At 36.5% G+C, this 18,586-nt stretch overlaps 2 protein-coding genes across 2 annotated transcripts in view; both read left to right on the top strand.

Moving 5' to 3' along the window:
* Nucleotides 1–268: 268 nt before the first annotated feature.
* Nucleotides 269–7,401, top strand: tamm41 (TAM41 mitochondrial translocator assembly and maintenance homolog). Its single transcript, XM_005796959.3, has 8 exons — nt 269–629; nt 1,669–1,851; nt 1,940–2,032; nt 2,187–2,337; nt 2,668–2,813; nt 4,932–5,097; nt 5,351–5,413; nt 5,723–7,401. The coding sequence occupies exons 1-8, from the start codon at nt 492–494 to the stop codon at nt 5,812–5,814; spliced, it is 1,032 nt and encodes a 343-aa protein (XP_005797016.1). The 5' UTR covers nt 269–491; the 3' UTR covers nt 5,815–7,401.
* A 1,058-nt stretch (nt 7,402–8,459) lies between these two features.
* The window catches only part of vgll4 (vestigial like family member 4), a 35,274-nt gene continuing 25,147 nt past the window's right edge, over nt 8,460–18,586 (top strand). The window contains exons 1-2 of the mRNA XM_023324893.1: nt 8,460–8,640; nt 10,500–10,573. Of these exons, the coding sequence (XP_023180661.1) occupies nt 10,510–10,573 (64 nt within the window). The 5' untranslated portion in view covers nt 8,460–8,640; nt 10,500–10,509. The remainder of the gene's footprint in view (nt 8,641–10,499; nt 10,574–18,586) is intronic.

The raw sequence follows: 18,586 nt of genomic DNA, 5'->3' as shown, positions 1-18,586 counted from the left end.
TCAGACTCCTTCACTTAATAAAACACCACCCTCTGCTGGCCAGAAAAATAACCGTTCGAGGTTTATTTTTGTTTTTTGTCACGTTGTTAATTACCTTTCTTTGTAAAATTATTCAAACCTTCAAGGAAAAATAATTTTATGAACGAGCGAAGTATTTGCACTATGTTTATCCGTTTTTAGTCTTGACTTTCCACAAATAACTACATTTCCCATCACCCATCATGCGCCGGCTGAATCTGTGACGCACATTTTAGTCGACAGAGAATCACATATCTTATCCGTCCAAGCAAACCTAATAGATGGAGTTAAGTGAGATAACCCGTTAATTTAAGACATAATGCAACGCCTTTTAAATACTGTATGTTAAAGTTCTTCCGTGTGAGATGTATCTCTTATTTTACTCTGTCGGAATTTTGTTTTTAACTTTATTTGTGGGGTTACTTCGCGTATAAACCAGTCTGCACGCTTGTTGTGGATTGTCCCCCCAAAAAATGTCTCTTCCAGCTTTGCAAAACACCGGCGTCATTTACAGGAGGATCCTGTCACAGTTTCCTCAAGACATTAGCTTAGCTTTTGCATACGGATCTGGTGTTTTTAAACAGCATGGGGCCAGCCAAGGTCAAATGGAGGTAAGAGTTTCTGCACTATACTGGTCAAATTCTTGGTTAAATTCTGTAAATCTGTTCTAATCAGAACATCAAGGAAGCAGTGTTGATGAGCATCTTCTTATCAACTCAACATAATGTCTATTCGTCCCTGTAAAGGTCTACAAGTTTTAATATATGACAAATAAATTGGAATTTCATCTAAACATTGATTTATTTTAGTAATTCAGCTAAGAAGTCGAGTTTTGCACATGGAATAGATTTATTAGACACAGAAAAATACACATTATTTTTCTGTTCATTTTGATGAACTTTGCTTAAAGCTAATGAAAACTAAAATCCAATTTCCTAGAAAAGAAGAATATTTGTCACACTGTCAACTGTCCAACTGACCAACAGTTGTCATTTTGCTCTGTAAGACGCTTGACATACATTGGTAATTTTTCAAGAACAATTTAGGACAAAGAATATAACAGTTCTGAAGCCAATTTTCAGGATACATCCATGTGAGATGGCTCTTGAAGTAGGGACTTCAGCAGCAGTCCATGTCTTATGAATCGCTGCTGAAGTCTTTCTCTCAAGGCTGTTGTAACCCCTGCTGCTCGAGTTAATTTTTGTACTGAATGTTTCCCTTCCAGTTAACTTTCCAATAACCTGCAATTCTTTTTGAAATTGCCACAGCCTGTCTACTGGAAAGCTGTCAAGTCAGTAACCTTTCCTATAATTTTGTAGGCTGTAACATTTATATAATAAAATCCTTCTTGTTATGTAATGCAACCTTCAAATTACCAGAGAAGCTATATTGTGGGTTTTGTCAGCTGTAGGCCATATTTGATCAAAATTAAAACCATACAAGTATCACACAATTTTCATTTTTTGAATTGAATGAATGACACAAATTAACTTGGCGATTAAATTCAAATTTAATTGGATGGAGTTAATGTTGCTCTATAGAGGTATTATCACAACTTTACTCAAAAATGATTGTAGTTTTTTCTCAGATTCGTCACAATAAAGGATGTTTGGGTTTTTATGCTATTGTGTTATCCTCTGATGTGTACAGAAAAACATGTTGGACTTTGTGTTTGCGGTGGACGACCCAGTGACATGGCACACTATGAATTTGCTTCAGAATCGCAGACACTACTCCATCCTGAAAATACTGGGGCCCACCAAAATCAGCTCCATACAAAATGACTATGGAGCTTCTGTTTACTACAACACACTCGTGCCTATTGATGGAAGGGTAACTCACAAGATCATTACAAGACTGATGTTTATTTTAAAAACATGGCTTATTTTATCTGTTTACTAAATGCTTCTCTGTATTTTAGATAATTAAATATGGAGTGATTAGTACGGACTCATTGATTGACGACCTCATGCACTGGAAGACCATGTATGTTGCTGGACGTCTTCACAAGCCGGTCAGTTTGGATGATATCAGATTTTTTTTTGTATATAAAGCAAACAGATTGTTGACCAAAATAAAACCTACTTCATGAACAAGGCTTCTACTTTGGCTAAATAGTGTTTGCATGAATCCTGTTCTCACATGCTCGCTGTGTATTGTCCTTGTAGGTGAAAATGTTGGTACAGAACGAGAACGGGAAGCTCCGTGCTGCTCTGGTATCCAACCTGAAGAGCGCGGTTATGGCCTCTTTCCTTATGCTGCCAGAAAGCTTCACAGAGGAAGAACTTTTTCTGCAGATCGCTGGACTTTCTTATGCTGGTATGAATCTTGGATAGCTACTTAAAACTCAACAATACTGTTGACTTCAGAATTTATAAGATTTGTTTTTCCAGAGCAGTTTTAATAATTACAGAGTGTTAAAACTAATTACTGTTCAGCAACAGAGCTATTCAGGTCTTTGAAAAAGTTAGTTATATGTTGATTAAGTTGACTTTTGAAAGTAAATGCTTCTAAGATTTTTATACTGATTTATATACTGTTGTATTGAATGTGCGGCATAGAGGCATGTAAAATAACCAGGATATTGTTGACATTTTCTTTACTTTTTATAGACTTGTTTTGAAAGATAATATATTTGTGACTTTGAAGGAGATTTTCGGATGAAGATCGGAGAGGACAAATCCAAAGTGTCCAATATCGTCAAGGACAACATTCATCATTTTAGGATTCTTTACAGCAACATCCTCCGGGACTGCCCTCAGGTGGTCTACAAACCTCCACAAGGAAGACTTGAGGCACGGCAAGCTGAAAACTTTATCACAAATTTATCACAGCCACAAGAAATGCATTTTATCGAGATTTTTTTTGTACTTTTTAAAAGTTCATTATTTGTCTAAATACAGTATTGTGCAACCCTAAGCAGATATTCTTGCAATTTTCCTAGTTTGCTCTCCACCTGCTGCCACTCCTTGTTACACAAAAGAAACTGTCTCCACCTCCAGGCACCACACCACCCTGGATTAAACTGTCTCATAAGGGAATAGGAGGAGCATTTAAGAATCTGGCACTGTATGCATGTTAGATCTTTTCAGTGAACATTGTAATACGTTTGAACAAAGTATATTCAGTCCCCAGCAGTACGCATCGGTTATTACTATTAACCATTGTCTTTGGGTTATGGACAAGGTTTAGCTAAAAATTAGCAAATGGAGATTAAAACTTATGCTCTAGAGATTTTGGAAGAACCACATAGCAATAATCAGAAAACTAAGCAGGTTCCAACATGTTGGAGCCCATCATTACTTTGGGATCAATATACTTTTGGATTGAATTAAGTCCGTCAGTCTTTCAATAGCAGTTAGATGCAGTGAGCTGATTAAAGTTACTATCTAATAATGTTCTTTTTTTATGCACCAGTGTACATAATGTGGATAGTTGACTAGTGGCGTTGACATTAGCGTTTTAAGCTACTATTAAAACCTGAGTTTTGGTATTTCATCTCTTTCAGAGAATCCCCTGCTGTGAGGTCTATTAATGAATTGCAGCTATAGAAAGAGTGAAAAAACATCTTTGGTGAATGTTTTCTGTAAAATGTTTCAGACAAAGCCTCCTTATGGGCAAACACCTTTATCTGCTGCATCTTACTAATTTAAATAAATAAACAATAGTCACAACATTACTGAAATCTTTAAAAGCCAGAGAAGGATTTAAAACCAATAGTTTTAATGTTTTACTTCTTAGCAAACTATTCAGCTAAGAAAATGTTCAAAGAACAACCAGAATGTGCAGAACTAGGTTGTACAGTATGTTCACCAAGAAGTACAGACAAACACGTTTTTCCTCCACAACCTGTGTATAACTGGAACAGTCAGATGCAATTTTCAGGATTAACAGTGTAAGCTCAGAGAGTCACTGAAAAAAACTCCTAGTTCTGTATGAGAGTATGTTAGAATAGGTGGTGCTTCTACTTCACATGATCTTTTATTCTTTTCAAAAGTCAAGAGGGACATGTTTAACAAAAGCTCAAGCTACTTTTTATGTCTTTTATAGAGATATAAAACTACTTTTTATATCTCAACGTAATTAAATTGAGTGTTGTTGCAAAAAGCAACATATTTGATTCGACACATTGAATAATACCTTGGGAATGTGTACTGCTCAGTGGTCACTGTATTTGTTATTTCTGTCACGCAGAAATAACATAGGCTATCATATGTGCAATTACTAGGCAAAAAAATGGTGTAGTTTTAGGACTACATAAAAACATTACGTTTTTCATAAAAAATGGGGAAAATGCTCATTTCCCATTTTAAAATTGGATTTTGCTGTTAGATCAAAATACAGACATACTGTTCTGTACCATTGTATCTGTGCCTTTTTTGAGAAAGAAACATTTTTTATCATCAAGAAACTGGTGTTGCACTCAACCTGACAAAGAAATTTTCACTGTTCCTCTGTCCTGCTTCATGTACCTGTCAGATTTCAGCACCTTCTCACCAGAAATGAAGAAAATAAGTAAAAAAAAAAACCCAAACTGCTAAAGCCTGTCACAATCATCCCACAGATGGCTGGAGATGAGATCAAAGTGGCTGTTAGCTCTAGCAGGAAAAACAGGTGGGCTCTTTGACAGGGCTTGTCTACATCTGATTATACGTATTGCAAATAATTCATCAATTGATTGGATGGAGTACTCGATTAATTGAAGCAACTTCAATTATTACTGAAGCGCTTTTTAAAATAACAGAAAATCCCCCAAAATTTAAAACAACAATACTCCGATATATGCAAGACTTGAAAATAGGTAATTGGAACTGCTGCGCCTCCTAGCCAAAAACCAGTTTTTCAGCTCAAATAATTCCTATTGTCAGTCAAGATGTCTGCATCTCTGAATTATTCTAATTTGTGTTCTGCAGGTTGACAAAAGTCCTGAAGGCCAATTCATCCAGCTGATGGCCCTGCCCAGAACTCTTCAGCAGAGGATCACAAAGCTGGTTGACCTTCCAGGGAAAAACCGTGACGTGGAGGAGATCCTGCTGCAGGTGGCTCAGGACCCCGACTGTGGAGCTGTGGTGCATCAAGGTATGTGGAAAATGTGATAAAAAAACCAAACTAAAACCTGGTCTAAGATAGGCTCTAGTACAAGGATTTATACTAAAAAGACACTTAAACAAAGTAGATGAAATCAGTAGAGTTGTCTACCCTTATAGTGATAATACAGGTGACTTTACTTCAAGAGACCAACAGATGAAGCAAATGCTGTTTTGTCTCTCCTTTAAAAGCAGTCATGCAATCATGCTGCTGACTGAGGTGTTCTGTTGTTGCTCTTCCACAGGTATCTCATCGATTGTTAAGTCCTCCAGCATAACACAGAGTATCAAAGGCATTGCTACAGCTGGTAAGAACTCCTACAGTGTCTCTGTAGTCTTCCAAATAAGCTAAAGTAATAACACTACACTTTTGATAAAGCACTTTTTTTACACTTTGTCCAGCTCAAAAGCTACAACTTTGGTTTTGAAATGTTATCTAAGAAAAAAAACCTCAAAGATTTTCTGCTAAATCTGTTATCTTTCCTGATACCGATCCTTAAATTTAGATCCTTTAAATTCTTTTCTATTCTACTGTTTTTTTAGGTAGTGTGTTTTTAGGAATTTTTCTTACTATGTGAAACTGTCTTGATGAGGATTTTGTGTCCTGGTCCTGTCAGGTTTACGGAAGACCGTCTCCTATAGCTCCAAAAAACTGATGAAGATGTGGAAGAGTTGGAGGAGGAAGCAGTCAGTCTCACAGATCTCCTGATGCAGATTGCTAGGAATTTTTCACTTCTTAGTTATAGATAAATAATCCGGGCTATGTCTTGTACCACTTTGTGTGTATGGTGTGGAAGTCTCTCTGCACTTGTTCCGTCCCATTAAACCTCCGATGGCTGCAGAAGAAACCATTACATTTCCAGAACCAGACTGAAAATAGGTTTCATAGTTGCACATACAGCCGTCGGATACTGCTGAGAGGGTCAAAGGAAAACTCTGCTGATAAAAAGGTCACTGAACCTGTGTGAACATTTACCTCAATAAGTTTGGTTTCAGTTAAGTATCACATTTATGTGTTTTTTTTTCTATTGATTGTGAGTCTTGCTTTGGGTTTCATCCCTGGCAATCACTTTGCCAAAGATTGGTTGAATTTGTATATCTTTCCTTGTGTCTTTATTCATACACTGCAGTTTTCTGATGGGAAGCTGCCTCAACTGTCTTTACTCTGTAACTCTGGAATGATGCAGTAAAAACAATTTAGAAAAAAAACTGTTTTTAAAACACAGCAACAAGTCAGCTGCTTTGCAAAACTAAGTTCAGTAAAACTGAAGGTCCTGAATTAAGAAAGAAGAATTTTGACCAGACATAAATATCTCCATTCAGCCTCTTCATTGCATTTTAACATAGTGTTTCTACCCTTTTGTAAAATGCTTTGGTTACCATTAATGTAGACTTAACTCTAGTTGCTCAACATATGGTACTCAACACAAAGATACTGAGATTTCATTGTTCTATTGAAATCAGATTACACAAACATGCATTTTTTATTAATCATTTTTGTTATGCTGTGATTTTTCAAAAAATAAAATCATGTTTAATTTGTTTCATAACAGTTTTTAGTGAAGTGCAGTGGGAGGTAGGAGACTATTTTGTACTTCAATGGGCTCAGGCATAATTGGTTAACACATTCATGGGGAAAAAGAAAGTACATCCTGTTCTAAGGTCAAGTATCAGAACAAAATAAAAGCTATCTGCTCCTTGCCAAGTTTTAGGATTATTTAAAGCTGACCTCAAAGACATGACAGATATGACAGATATGACTTTGAGCCATTGATTTTTTTTTCTGACATTCATTCAAAAACTGCTTATGTATTCTAGAATATAATTCAATATGCAATATAATTATCTATGCAAGTCTTAATCTTTAATTCCAGTGAAAAAAATGTAAACTTTTTTGCCTAACTGTTTTGTTCAATGACTGGCTTCTGCGGTTTACATCATGAACAGATGATCTACAAAAGACAGTAGGAAAAGTCTGAAATGCCACAACAACAAATGGGAACTTCCTATCCACTGGTAACTACATTTAAAGCAGTGTTCAGCAGAATGAATGTAATGAAAACACTCAAGAAAATGAAACAAAATAGAAAACAGTGCTGTGACATTGTGATACAGCTCAGTGAGTCTTCTGGTTCAACCACTTGTGTTTGTTTTGTCCACCTAACAGCATTACATCATGAGTCACACTTTACTAATCGACACCTGAGTCATCCAGCAGCACTGGAAACTCCTTTTTCTTTTCTCTTTAACTGTTTGTAATCCACCAGCTCTTACTGTATGTTTCTTGGATGTATGTTTCTTGTTGGTCAACATTTTTGTAGCACCACGTTATGCAACTGTTTTGTTAAAAAAGGAAGACTAAGGTTGCTGGATTATTATTTTTTTTGTACTGGCTGTTGTGACCTTTGTTTGATAGTGAATTGACTGGAGAGAGGGATAGAAGATGACATGTAGGAAAGATTATCAGGCCAGGACTCGAACCCCCGACGTCCGCTTTGAGGACTCCACATGTGGGTCATGCCCAACCCCTGAATCACCACATCACCCCACATGTGGTATTGGGACAAGATTAATCTTAAACACAATCTCTGTTTTATGCTCATCTATTCTCATCTCAAGAAAAAGCTCCTATTTCCATATGCTTGGAGGTACTTCATGACTTGTGGACTTGTGGCTTCCTTTGAGCAATGGTGTGCTTTGTGCCAGTTTTCCATATTAAAACACACACTGGAGTACATGAGAAATAGAAGTCTTAAGAACAGATTTCACCCACTTAATCTGTGGGTCTCTACTCCTCGTTCCTACCAGTTATTATGGGCTTCTTTGTTCTGGTTTTCATTTTTGAGGGTAAAGGTTTGCAAATATGCATGTTTATGTAGACATTAACATGTTGATGTTTATGTCTACATAAACATCAGTGTGGTGAAATTGAAAGGGGTAGTAGTGCTAATACTCAAATAAAGCCCTTTTTAAAGTCCAGAATAATATATTTTTTAAATGTCCCATCTTGGGAAAACTACTTTCTATAGATGTAGAAAATAAATGTTTCAGCAGCAGATTTACGCCTTGCGACAGTAAATGTCAGCATACTTCCTGCCTGGTTCTGAGCCTCTTTCTCTGCTGTTGAAGGAGATAACGTGAAGCCCTCCCCGGGTCATAGTAATGCGCACAGGACAGCTGTGTGATGCAATGCCCCACCATCATAATGTATGCTGATATCACTGCCTCAGAGCTCTACCAATCAGCGCACTTCACTTTCACCACCTGCTAGGAACTGAATTCCATCATTCCAGGCATTCCTGCTCCCTCCCTCCCTGCTTCTCTCCCTTCCTCCTCCTCCTCCGCCTCCTCCTCCTCTTCGTTTACAACCAAGTTTGTCCCGACAGCTCTGCTACTATTGTCTGTGCTTTTTTCACCGCCGCTTTTTTGTTTTCTCTCTCTCTGGGAATAATATTTTATAATAAATATCTATTTTATTTTATTTCTCACCCGGATATTATCCTACTGGAAGGCACCAAAGTGGCGCTTGAAGGAGGTAGGTGTTTGGTAAATAAGAAGTTGGGTCTGACTGATTGTTTCGGGTTCGCAGGGTTGAGAGTGCCATTCACACGAGGCATTTAGGGCACAAATTCAGTCCGGTTTCTGAGAATATTCGGCGTGGGAGTCGACTCTTTGCGAAGACATGTGCGATAGTGGGACGGGAACACTTCACGAAAAAGGTCGTTTGAGATTTCATTCAGGAGTTGACGCTGCTCTGGCGGATTCCCAAACTTTCCCATGTCAGTAGCTTTAATTTAGCCACATTCTTTGGATATCTGTTGTAGCTACTTCAGTGTGTTGGAAAGTAGAGAGAGTGAAGTCCCTTATCACAAATCAAGTGCATTTCCTGGTTGCTGCTTGTTTCATTTTGCAGGATCATTGCAGTAGTATTCCTTCCTGGATAAAGGGCGCACTGAGTCAGGCTTGTATAAATACACCGAACCACCTGTAAGCCGATATTGGATTTCACTGTAGCACAGTTCAAACAATTAAAGCGTGGGGATATTTCTTAAAGCGCATTACTGTAAAAGCAAGGACATTGCTGTCATAATGTTGCCTGAGTCCCCTATTTCTTGCAGAATTGAGGGAATGATGGTATCTGAGGAATGTCAGAAAAAGGAAGAGAAGCACGCTGGATATTTCCCCCATTATTTTTTTATTCTTTAATATCTTTCATAGCACAGTTAGTTGGACATTGCAAAAAAAAAAAAAAAAAAAAATCCCCTAATACTCTAACAGTAATTTAGGAAACTAAAAGCAATAAATTATTTGCAAGATTGTAACATTTCTGCAGTAGTCAGTCATGGTCTGAGTTATATGCTGCATTATTACTAAATTAATGTGCTGACACATTGAGTTAGGAAGCCTTTCATTGTTGTAGATCTGTTTTGCCAAGTGTGCACTTTATGTGTTGCTTGTTTTGATGACATGTTTATTCCTTTTCTGTGTGCTTAGGATTTCAGTGGTTTTATGGATATCACGCTTGCATTTCTTTGCCTGCAAAGAGAACAAAAATACACAAACAGCAAATGGATCATCTCATGTAAAGCAGGATTTGTTTAAGATGTTTCGTAAGCCAACAAGAGTTGTCATTAAAGTAGCAAACTCAGAAGTCTGAATTTCTATAAAATGAAGATAGTTGGCCTGTTACAAACACACCAGTGCATCATATTTGCCGTTCATTTAAGCTGACATGACATGGTTTTATTAAAAAAGAGAAAACAATTACTGGAGCTACAAAATATAGTGTATCACAATCTTTATTTCAACATTGTCTGCAAATCTCATTACATGTGATATCTGATAGGATACTGTAGTGTAAACACATATACCGGCCAGTAATAAAGTTATAGAGCGGTATAATAGAGCATGCTTTCAAACATAAGTTAAGGAGTGAAAAGCTAAATATTTACTGGGCTGATAATAGACTAATCATAACTTGTCAAACATGATTTTTTATTGTTATATGACATAAATTGATGTCAATCAATCAATTACGTACATACTGTTTTGGGCCTTTTTATCGTGCACTTACTGTAGGTTATTGGTTTAAAAAATAACATTATCCATTAGATTTAGCCAAGAAGACAAAGTCTGAGATGCCTTCTAACAATATGTACTCTAAACAAAATTGGGTTATTTTATGATGAATGGTTGTATATATTGTTTTGTATGCAATAGCTGTTGTCAACAAGTTAAAACACTTAAGGTGTAAAAGTGTTTTCTTTACATGCAGAGACCCCTGGAAGAGTTTTGCCACCTAGTGACTCGACTTCCTCTCAAATTCACTGTCTTTTGTGTAGATCCAACTCTGCGCACAGCAGTTTTGACATTTTGCCCTCTCCTGTCTTTCAGGCATCCAAGCATGGAGACCCCACTGGATGTTCTGTCAAGAGCAGCATCATTTGTTCATGCAAATGACGAAGAGAGTGAGTACAATCAAACTAAGCCCCTCCTGCTTTTTCATGCCCACAGAGGTAGAGCTCCACCACCTCTGTTTTACTCCCTTCCTTTCCTGTTACGCTGTTGGAAAGTGATTTATATAATTAGAGCCGCATTACATATGGACAAAGTCCAACAGTGGGCTCAGACGCAACCCTCTGCCTTGTTTTCAGCTCTGAGACAATAGGCGGCTTTGTGCCTCTCCAGCTTGCAGTTTTAAGTCCACAGGCAAATAAGACCAACCGCCTTCAACTGCCATTAGCTGTGATGTTTGCTTTCAGTGGAATCAAGGCGGGGTGTCTGTGTCTGACATCCTTCCTTGTTCATCCAGGCTCCAAACTACCTGCATCCATATCTAATTTGTGCTTAGAGGCATTTGAGAAGGAAAAAAGAATGTCTCAGTTTAAAGAGCGTGATCAGTGGTTTTCAGCAGGCTGCTGTACAGTTGGGAGGTCTCAGACCTGAATTAGTGGATGCCACTGATATATGATGTGCTCCAGTAGAGGATATAGTTCAGTATTTTAATGGTCTGAGATGCGGTTTTCTGTAGTTGCTGGTGATGTTACATAACTCCTCTGCTTATAACAGGTGGATATTTTCAGTTATTGTTTTATAAAACTTATTATATATGTTTTCTACATTTTTCTTAAATGTTGACTCCCAAAAACAAAACAAAAAATGTTTTACCTGGTAACCAAATTTGCTGTTGTGTCCCTTTCACAGAAAAAGATGAAAGACTCCAAACAGCTAAATATACACCAGTATCGTGAAGATACAGTCTTAAGACCACTGAATTCCTGCATAATATAATTACAATAATTTAGAAGTTTTTTTTAATGCAGGCCTCCTGTCCTTCAGGGCAGATGTTGTCCTGCAACTTTTGGATGTGCTTCTGCTTAAACATAATTTAATTAAATAACTAGTTTATTGTGTGTTTTGATGAGGTAACTGTTTTCAGTTTCATGTTTGTAGTACCAGGGACCCGTTTACAAACTGCAGGAATTTGGCCAGTTGAGGCCTGAGCATCTGGTAAATTTCTGCAGTGATTCATGCCCTGTACCAGTCTGTCGTTGTGAAGCGAGAGCAGAGTCAAAAGACAGAGCTCTCGATTTACTGATCGATCAATGTTCCTACCCCAGATAAGTGGAAGACAATGGACAGATGGATAGTGTAATATTTTGTGGTTAAAAAAGTTAAATAATAATAAGTAAGTACTTTCAGAGAGATTTGGCTTTAAATTGTCTGTCTTTAACTCAGCAAAGTGAGCTGAAAATCAACTGCTTTGCAGTTGTGATTAAGTTGTCCTGGGAGTCCTTCAGCCTGCTCCCCTGCAGTGCTTTGGTTTTTCCCCTCAGCGCTGATGTCACTTTTAGTCATGGGCTCTTTATGGCCTGTTTGTTTGAAGACAATGAACTTAATTTGTCTCCACAATGTTGTAAAAACTAGAGAAAATAAGATGTGCCAAGCTTGCCCATGAGTTAGTCTAAGTAAACTAGCCCAGCAGTCTTTTTTTTCTTTTTAAAGTCAACAACCTGAATGCATTCATGTCCAGTCCTGGTAATGAGTTGCTGCAGAACAGGGAGAGGCTCAGACTTACCTTTAGCTCACTGGGACTGAGCCAAACATTTCAAGGCCAGGATATCATGCAAAACTCCAAATGAAGAGCTTTTTTTTTTTTTTTTTTTTAAAAATACAAGTTCTCTTTTAGTTGCTTTCACAAATGCTTCCTGTGAAAAATGTAATCAAACATGAATATTGCATTGTTCTACAACTTGTCTGTACAAAGGGAAATTTACTAATGGCTTACAGAAATATCTGTTGGTTAAGACCAAGATCTTTTTTGAATATAAGATCTTATAAAAAGCAAAACAAATCTGTCACTATTTTGTATTTTTATTTTTTTTTTAACATAAAGCCAGTCTTCTTTTAGAATGTTTTTCATACATGTTTTTAGTTAAAATTCAGTGTCATCCTCTGTATTGATACATACATCACCCCTGAAGGAAATATGTTCTGGAAGTTTTTTACAGTCTTAAGATAAATTGTTTTTTGGCCAAATGCACCCTGATACTGCACACTGTGTACTGAAGCATGTGTCTTAAGCAGCAAAGTTATTTAGTCTGCTCTAATAGACATGAAGCAGGAGAACCTGCTGATCGGAGAAGGATTAGTCTGGCTGCTCTGGGGAAGAGAACTTAAAAATTATTTATCTTGTGGTCATTGTCCAGCATCTCTGTGTGGTTTTGACTGAGCCACATCAAAAGGTGTATTTTCTTTCCTGACAGTAGTTTTTTGTTTTGTATATTCTTGATAACTCCAGATGGACTGTAATCCTGGCTTTATCATATTTTAGATAACTGTATAGCCATAATACAAAGCTTTTTAGATTGAATTCAGAAATTTTCTTTGAGTGTTAATTATGCAAACTTTTGCATATGTATGTTGCATTTCTGTGGCATATGAATACAAATGACTCTTTATCTTTATCTTTCTTCCTACTGCATTCTGTGACATACAATGGCTGCCACAGAATTTTTGCACGTCCGAATATTACTTGTAATATTCGTCATAGATGCAAGATAATATTCACCACTTTCAGAAAATGTACAAACATGCTATGTCAATGTTGCAGCAATAGTCCATTAACAAGGTTACTTAATATGCTATATCCCTGTGGAAAATTACAAAAACCTTTTTAGACTTAAGTTTGAATGTTTAAACTGATTGTAAAGATTGCATGCTTCTAATTAAGTTCCTTTTTTCATTTGGTTGTCGATGCAAAAAAGTCATTTGTCACAGCATAGGAAAAAAATCAAATAAAAAATTTGGGCTGTAATTATAGAGGCACATTCTCAGTCACAGTTAGCTACCTTTCAAACCGTCTGGAAGAAACACTAATCACAGGTCCTAAGTCTGGCCATCCTGACCATGGATGTACAGTAATTGCACTCTTACTAAAAAAGCAAAACAGGAAGTAAACTATGCCTTATATTTAATGGTGGATGTGGGAAATGCTTAATATGTGTTGTGGACCCTCCATAACAATTTTGGTGACTGCTTGGAAGATCTTGCTGCATGTGCTCCACCCTTCCTGGAAGCAAACCTGTATTTGAAGATGGTCTGGCTTTGTACTCCGTATCCATGGATGATGCTTAAAAGTTTGCAGTATAGTGTTTTCTTTTTATATACTTATATTAATTTCATTGTTGTGTGCTTGACTTTTCTCAATCAAAAAGAATATTTCTGGTTCCTTATTGTCAGACAGTTCTTTCCAGATACGGTGGTTTTAGCTTATGTGGAATAAATGGACCTTTTTTTTATGTGAGTCAGAACAAAGGAACTAGTGCCAAGAGAAGGTGGTTGGCTGAGATGTCTGCTGCGCCCTCTGCACCAGTTTGCAATGCTGAAATCCTTCTTGTTTGTTTATGGAATAGACTCACAGTCACAGACACACACCCTTACCGAACACCCCCTCCTCATTGTTACAGTTTCCATGGTTTGTTCAAACACTGACAGGCTTTTCCTAACTTTTTGTGTGGGTATGCTCCAACAAAAACATGTCTCCTAAAAGAGATCCATGGTCTGTTTCATGAGGTAACACTGTGACGTGTCGAGAAAATGCCTTGGAACATTTTTTTCTGGAACCATTCAGTGCATTTTAGTTATCTCTGTCTCGTGTTCACATTCAATTTTGATTAAGAAAGTATTTCTAAAGAAGAAACTTAAAAAAAAAACATAGCTGCAAAGACCAGTCAGGGCCAGTTGGTATTAATTTATGGGTATTCACATTTAATGAAGTGAAATTTGAGATTTTGCACTGGGGTGCTTTTTCAGAACCTACCAAGAAGTGAGAAAGATTGTGTGTGTGAGAACTGTTATGATTGCTTGGCATGAGGTGGGATGAAAGATTTTGATTTACTCAGCTTCTTCAGCAAGGTGTAACTTGCTGAAGCAAGGTGTAACTTCAGCAAGTAAAAAACATTTACTTAGCTTCTTCAGCAAGGTGTAACTTTTCCTTCTAATCTGCACAGGTTCAATGCAGCCCTTGTAATAAAACTCTTACAAGTCGATGTAAATCTCTGTGCTGCAGATGCCGAGATACATTTGTCTATCTGTGAAGACAAGTTTGTGGTTTTGGCTTTGTAGGGGACTTTGACTTTAGATTAGCTTAAATTGTAAGATTTGTGTGGTGCATTGTTGAATGAATGAATAACCTCACTTGTCAAAACAAAAGGGGAAAGAATAGTAAATCATTGAAAGCAATCTTGACCACCTCTTTACTTTTTTTTATGCTGCATTAAACAACTGTCATCAAATATAGTATGAGCAGAACAAATGTATTGTAGTTGACGGTTAGTGCACTTAAAGGAGTTTTTTCCAAAATGCATCTTATTTACAGCAATATTTGAGAAACAATAAATTTGCAATGTATTGTGTACCTCTAGCAACAGTGATGGTCAAAAACAAAAATAAAATCTCTATATAGAAGGATATATGCTAGACCCTTAAATAATTCACTCTGTTTTCCAGAGGATGAACATTAATAGGCGAAATCAGTGGTGGTGTTGTGTGTACTGCAAGAATGCTATAAGCTGTGCTAGGCTAATGGCTCTGCTACCTGTCCTGAGTGTTTAGTCATGGTAGTATTCTCAGCAGTTCCTTCAAGTAAATGAAATGTAAACTCTTTTTTTTAACCTATGATTTAAAATAGGCATCTTCTCCCTCTTATGAACTTATGAAACCATACAAGCCATGCAAATCAAACCAGTTGCTGTGCGTGTATCCAGGTTTTTGAATTACATCTTGACCTCTAATTTATGTTAAGAACCAGTGGGGGGAAAGGGAAGAGTTATAAAGTAATTAGCTGGGTACAGTATGGAGCGTACTGGCACACAGTGCAGCTTGCACATCTTTTATGTGTGTGCCTACAATAAAAATCTAAAAAGGCTGCAAGCTTTATTATCTGCAGCGGTACTAGTATTATATTGCCTTTTTTTATCAATCCCCTTTGTCTCTTCAAAGATAATCTTGTACAAAATTATCAGCTTTTCTTTGAGGGTCAGAGTTTTCTGCAAGATTGAATTCAGGTGCTGAATTCAGATTAAATTAATATATTGTAAGCTGTGAAATGTCTTGTATTATTTGGGACCAAGTGCCTTCTACCATCACACAATCTGAATTTTGTTTGGAAATGCGAGACAGGTAGTGACATTCATGGTCGAACTGCTATTTTAAAGGAAGGAGTCAGGGAAGTTCTATCAATACAAAATTAAATGTAGCTAACTATTTTGTCTTTTCATTATCCGTTTACGCAATAAACTGTTCTTTCTTACCTTAGTTTTAATAATTTTATCATACACTTTTTTTTAGCTCTCGTATTTAAACCTCAGACTGGTGTGACATACTGGGCACAGATGAACTTGTATTGATGGACACACACAACATTATACCAGGCCTTTCCACAGAATTAAGTAACCCTCTAACTAATCATGAAAGACTTCCTCCAGCATCTTCAATACTTGCTGCCTTACCGTATGTATTTGTTGTTGTCATCATCCCCCAGGCTACATTTCTCCCTCTGTGCCTCCACAAGCACAGATCTGACTCATCTGTTCTGTGCACATACACGTATTCTCATGTACACAGACAGGCACAGAACCATTATATTACGGTCAACAATTTGTCAGACAGGTTGACAGGTGTTCATTAAGGCTCCAGGCGCTAGAGGTCAGCATGGTCATAGGTCAAAAGTTACACTATGGCAGTTACAAGTCAAAAGATTAAGGACAATCAGCCCTTGTTTTCTCTAGTTATTTTTAGATTTGGTCCAACTTCTCACAGTCTCCTTTCTAAAATAGTGATTTTAAAGCTATTTAATCTGTTTTTCGTTTGTCAATTTTTATGCTTTTTCATCTCTTCGCTGCTCTGGATCATGAATATCAGGCCTTTCAAAACAAAACAACCTAAAGAGTTTTGAAACGTTTAGCATATTTTTGCATTATACAACTTGAAATATTTTCAGAATAGAAAAATGGTCAAATATTTCTACATCACAGCTATTGTGATTTATAAATATCACAATAGCAGTGATATTAATAACATAGCCAAATCTGTAATAGTACTGCTTCATATTTCAAGAATCAATGGTTAGCTGATTATATTTAAATTTATATTTATATATATATGACCCTAACTATATAACTATAATTCTCTCAATACACAGTGCACTAGACAAAATGATATAAAAAAACCTTCTGAGAAGAAGTTGGAGTTGAATCTTTTTCTTCACATATTTTTAAAGAATGTGCCATAAAGGTTAAACCTTTGGCTCCTGGTGCCTTTCTGCTGTTCAAGTGAAATGATTCATTTTCTAAATTTCCATCATACCACACATACTTTACATTCCTTTACTTTTGATAGCACTCAACATAGTTGAGGAGGATGAAATGAAATGCCATTGCAACATCCATCATGGTTAACCTTTGTGGTTCAGATAGGTTATGCCTGTTGTCTACAATATCCAAGTTATGTTTTTCACTATAATGAGATGTTCTTTTAAAGCAAACAGAAGAGTTTCCAGAAAACTCAAAATAAAGCAATTTCTTCCTTTAGAAAATGTGAATATTCATGCTAAAAGTATGTTGGTTGGCTCAAAAGTACGTAACTGTGATGCATGTCATACTTCTCACCGGGTGAACTCTCTGGTAAGGTTGTGTCCTGTGTGGAGTCGCACAGAATAGAGTTCTGATGACACAATGCTTCTACTCCCCTTCAAGACTCACTGACTTGAATAAATAATGAGCCACCTGGAGTCAGCTTGCTACCAGCTAATTGTTAGCATGACAAGAATGTTGTTATAGGTCAGGGCATCTGATGGGAGCAACAGTCATTTTCCATGACCAGAAATAGGATCTCTTTGGCAAGATGTGTTTGAGCTGCCTGGCCATCCTTAAATTAGCTACTAAATAGACCTACCTCAAGATCTTGGTCACAAAGGTGGAGTGTTTAAAGCCATTGCCGATGTTGAAAAGAGAAAATGTATTTCTTTTATTTGTAGTGTATAAATCTGTCACTATCAGTCACTAGTAATTTTTACAACTTCTATCACAAAGTTAACATTATTGACAAATCCAGGATTCTCTTGAATTTAATTGCATAAATAGAGAACATTTAACTAATTTCAATATCAAAGTGAATTGACTGGATTGTTTAACTAGAATCCATATTTTCAGATGACATGTTGTGAATTTGTGCTATAAAAAATAAACTGCATTTAGCTGAATTTAACAGAATAAATGGATCTGAATATAATTGCTTGCCAGAATTTTATTTGTACAAAAAATTTGAAAGCCATGTACTTTTTCTTCAACTTCACAATTTTGCACTACTTTGTGTTCATCTATCACATAAGATCACGATAAAATACATCATAGTTAGTGGTTGGGAAGTGAGAAAATGTGAAAATGTCTAAGCTGTGTGAACACAAGCATTGTAGCCAGTTATACAATATGTCTATAAAAGGAAAAAGAGATACCTTGTTAGTTTAGTCAATAATTGCTTATCTAAAAAACAAATACAGACAGGGCCACAACAAAATGTCCATTATAAATAAACAGAAGAAACACAACTCAGACGATGGAAGAAAAATGTAAGTCTGATCCATATGGATGTTTAAATCCTGCTTGATATGTAAAAGAATAATCTTATGGTATAATCACTTTAAAAAGCTCTGATATTGTTTCAGTACTATCTGATCTAACAAAGGGCAAAGTCCCAATAGATGAAACTGTCATGAATATTAGATTTGTAAGTAAATGATTACAAGTAATTATTTCAACAATGACAACTGCCTTTTGTGTATATTTTTCTCTTTTGATGTATCAGTTCAACCAGAGATGTGATTTTATAAATGTTTTGATTGATCAAGATAACCATTCAAATAGTTCTATCAGTGATTAGCTGTAATATATTAAACCGAGTCCATTTCTCCTTTGTTCAAA

This window comes from Xiphophorus maculatus, chromosome 20 (genome assembly GCF_002775205.1).
Source record: "Xiphophorus maculatus strain JP 163 A chromosome 20, X_maculatus-5.0-male, whole genome shotgun sequence".
In the NCBI taxonomy this organism is placed as follows: Eukaryota; Metazoa; Chordata; class Actinopteri; order Cyprinodontiformes; family Poeciliidae; genus Xiphophorus; species Xiphophorus maculatus.
This window is presented reverse-complemented; position numbering and strand designations above follow the sequence as displayed.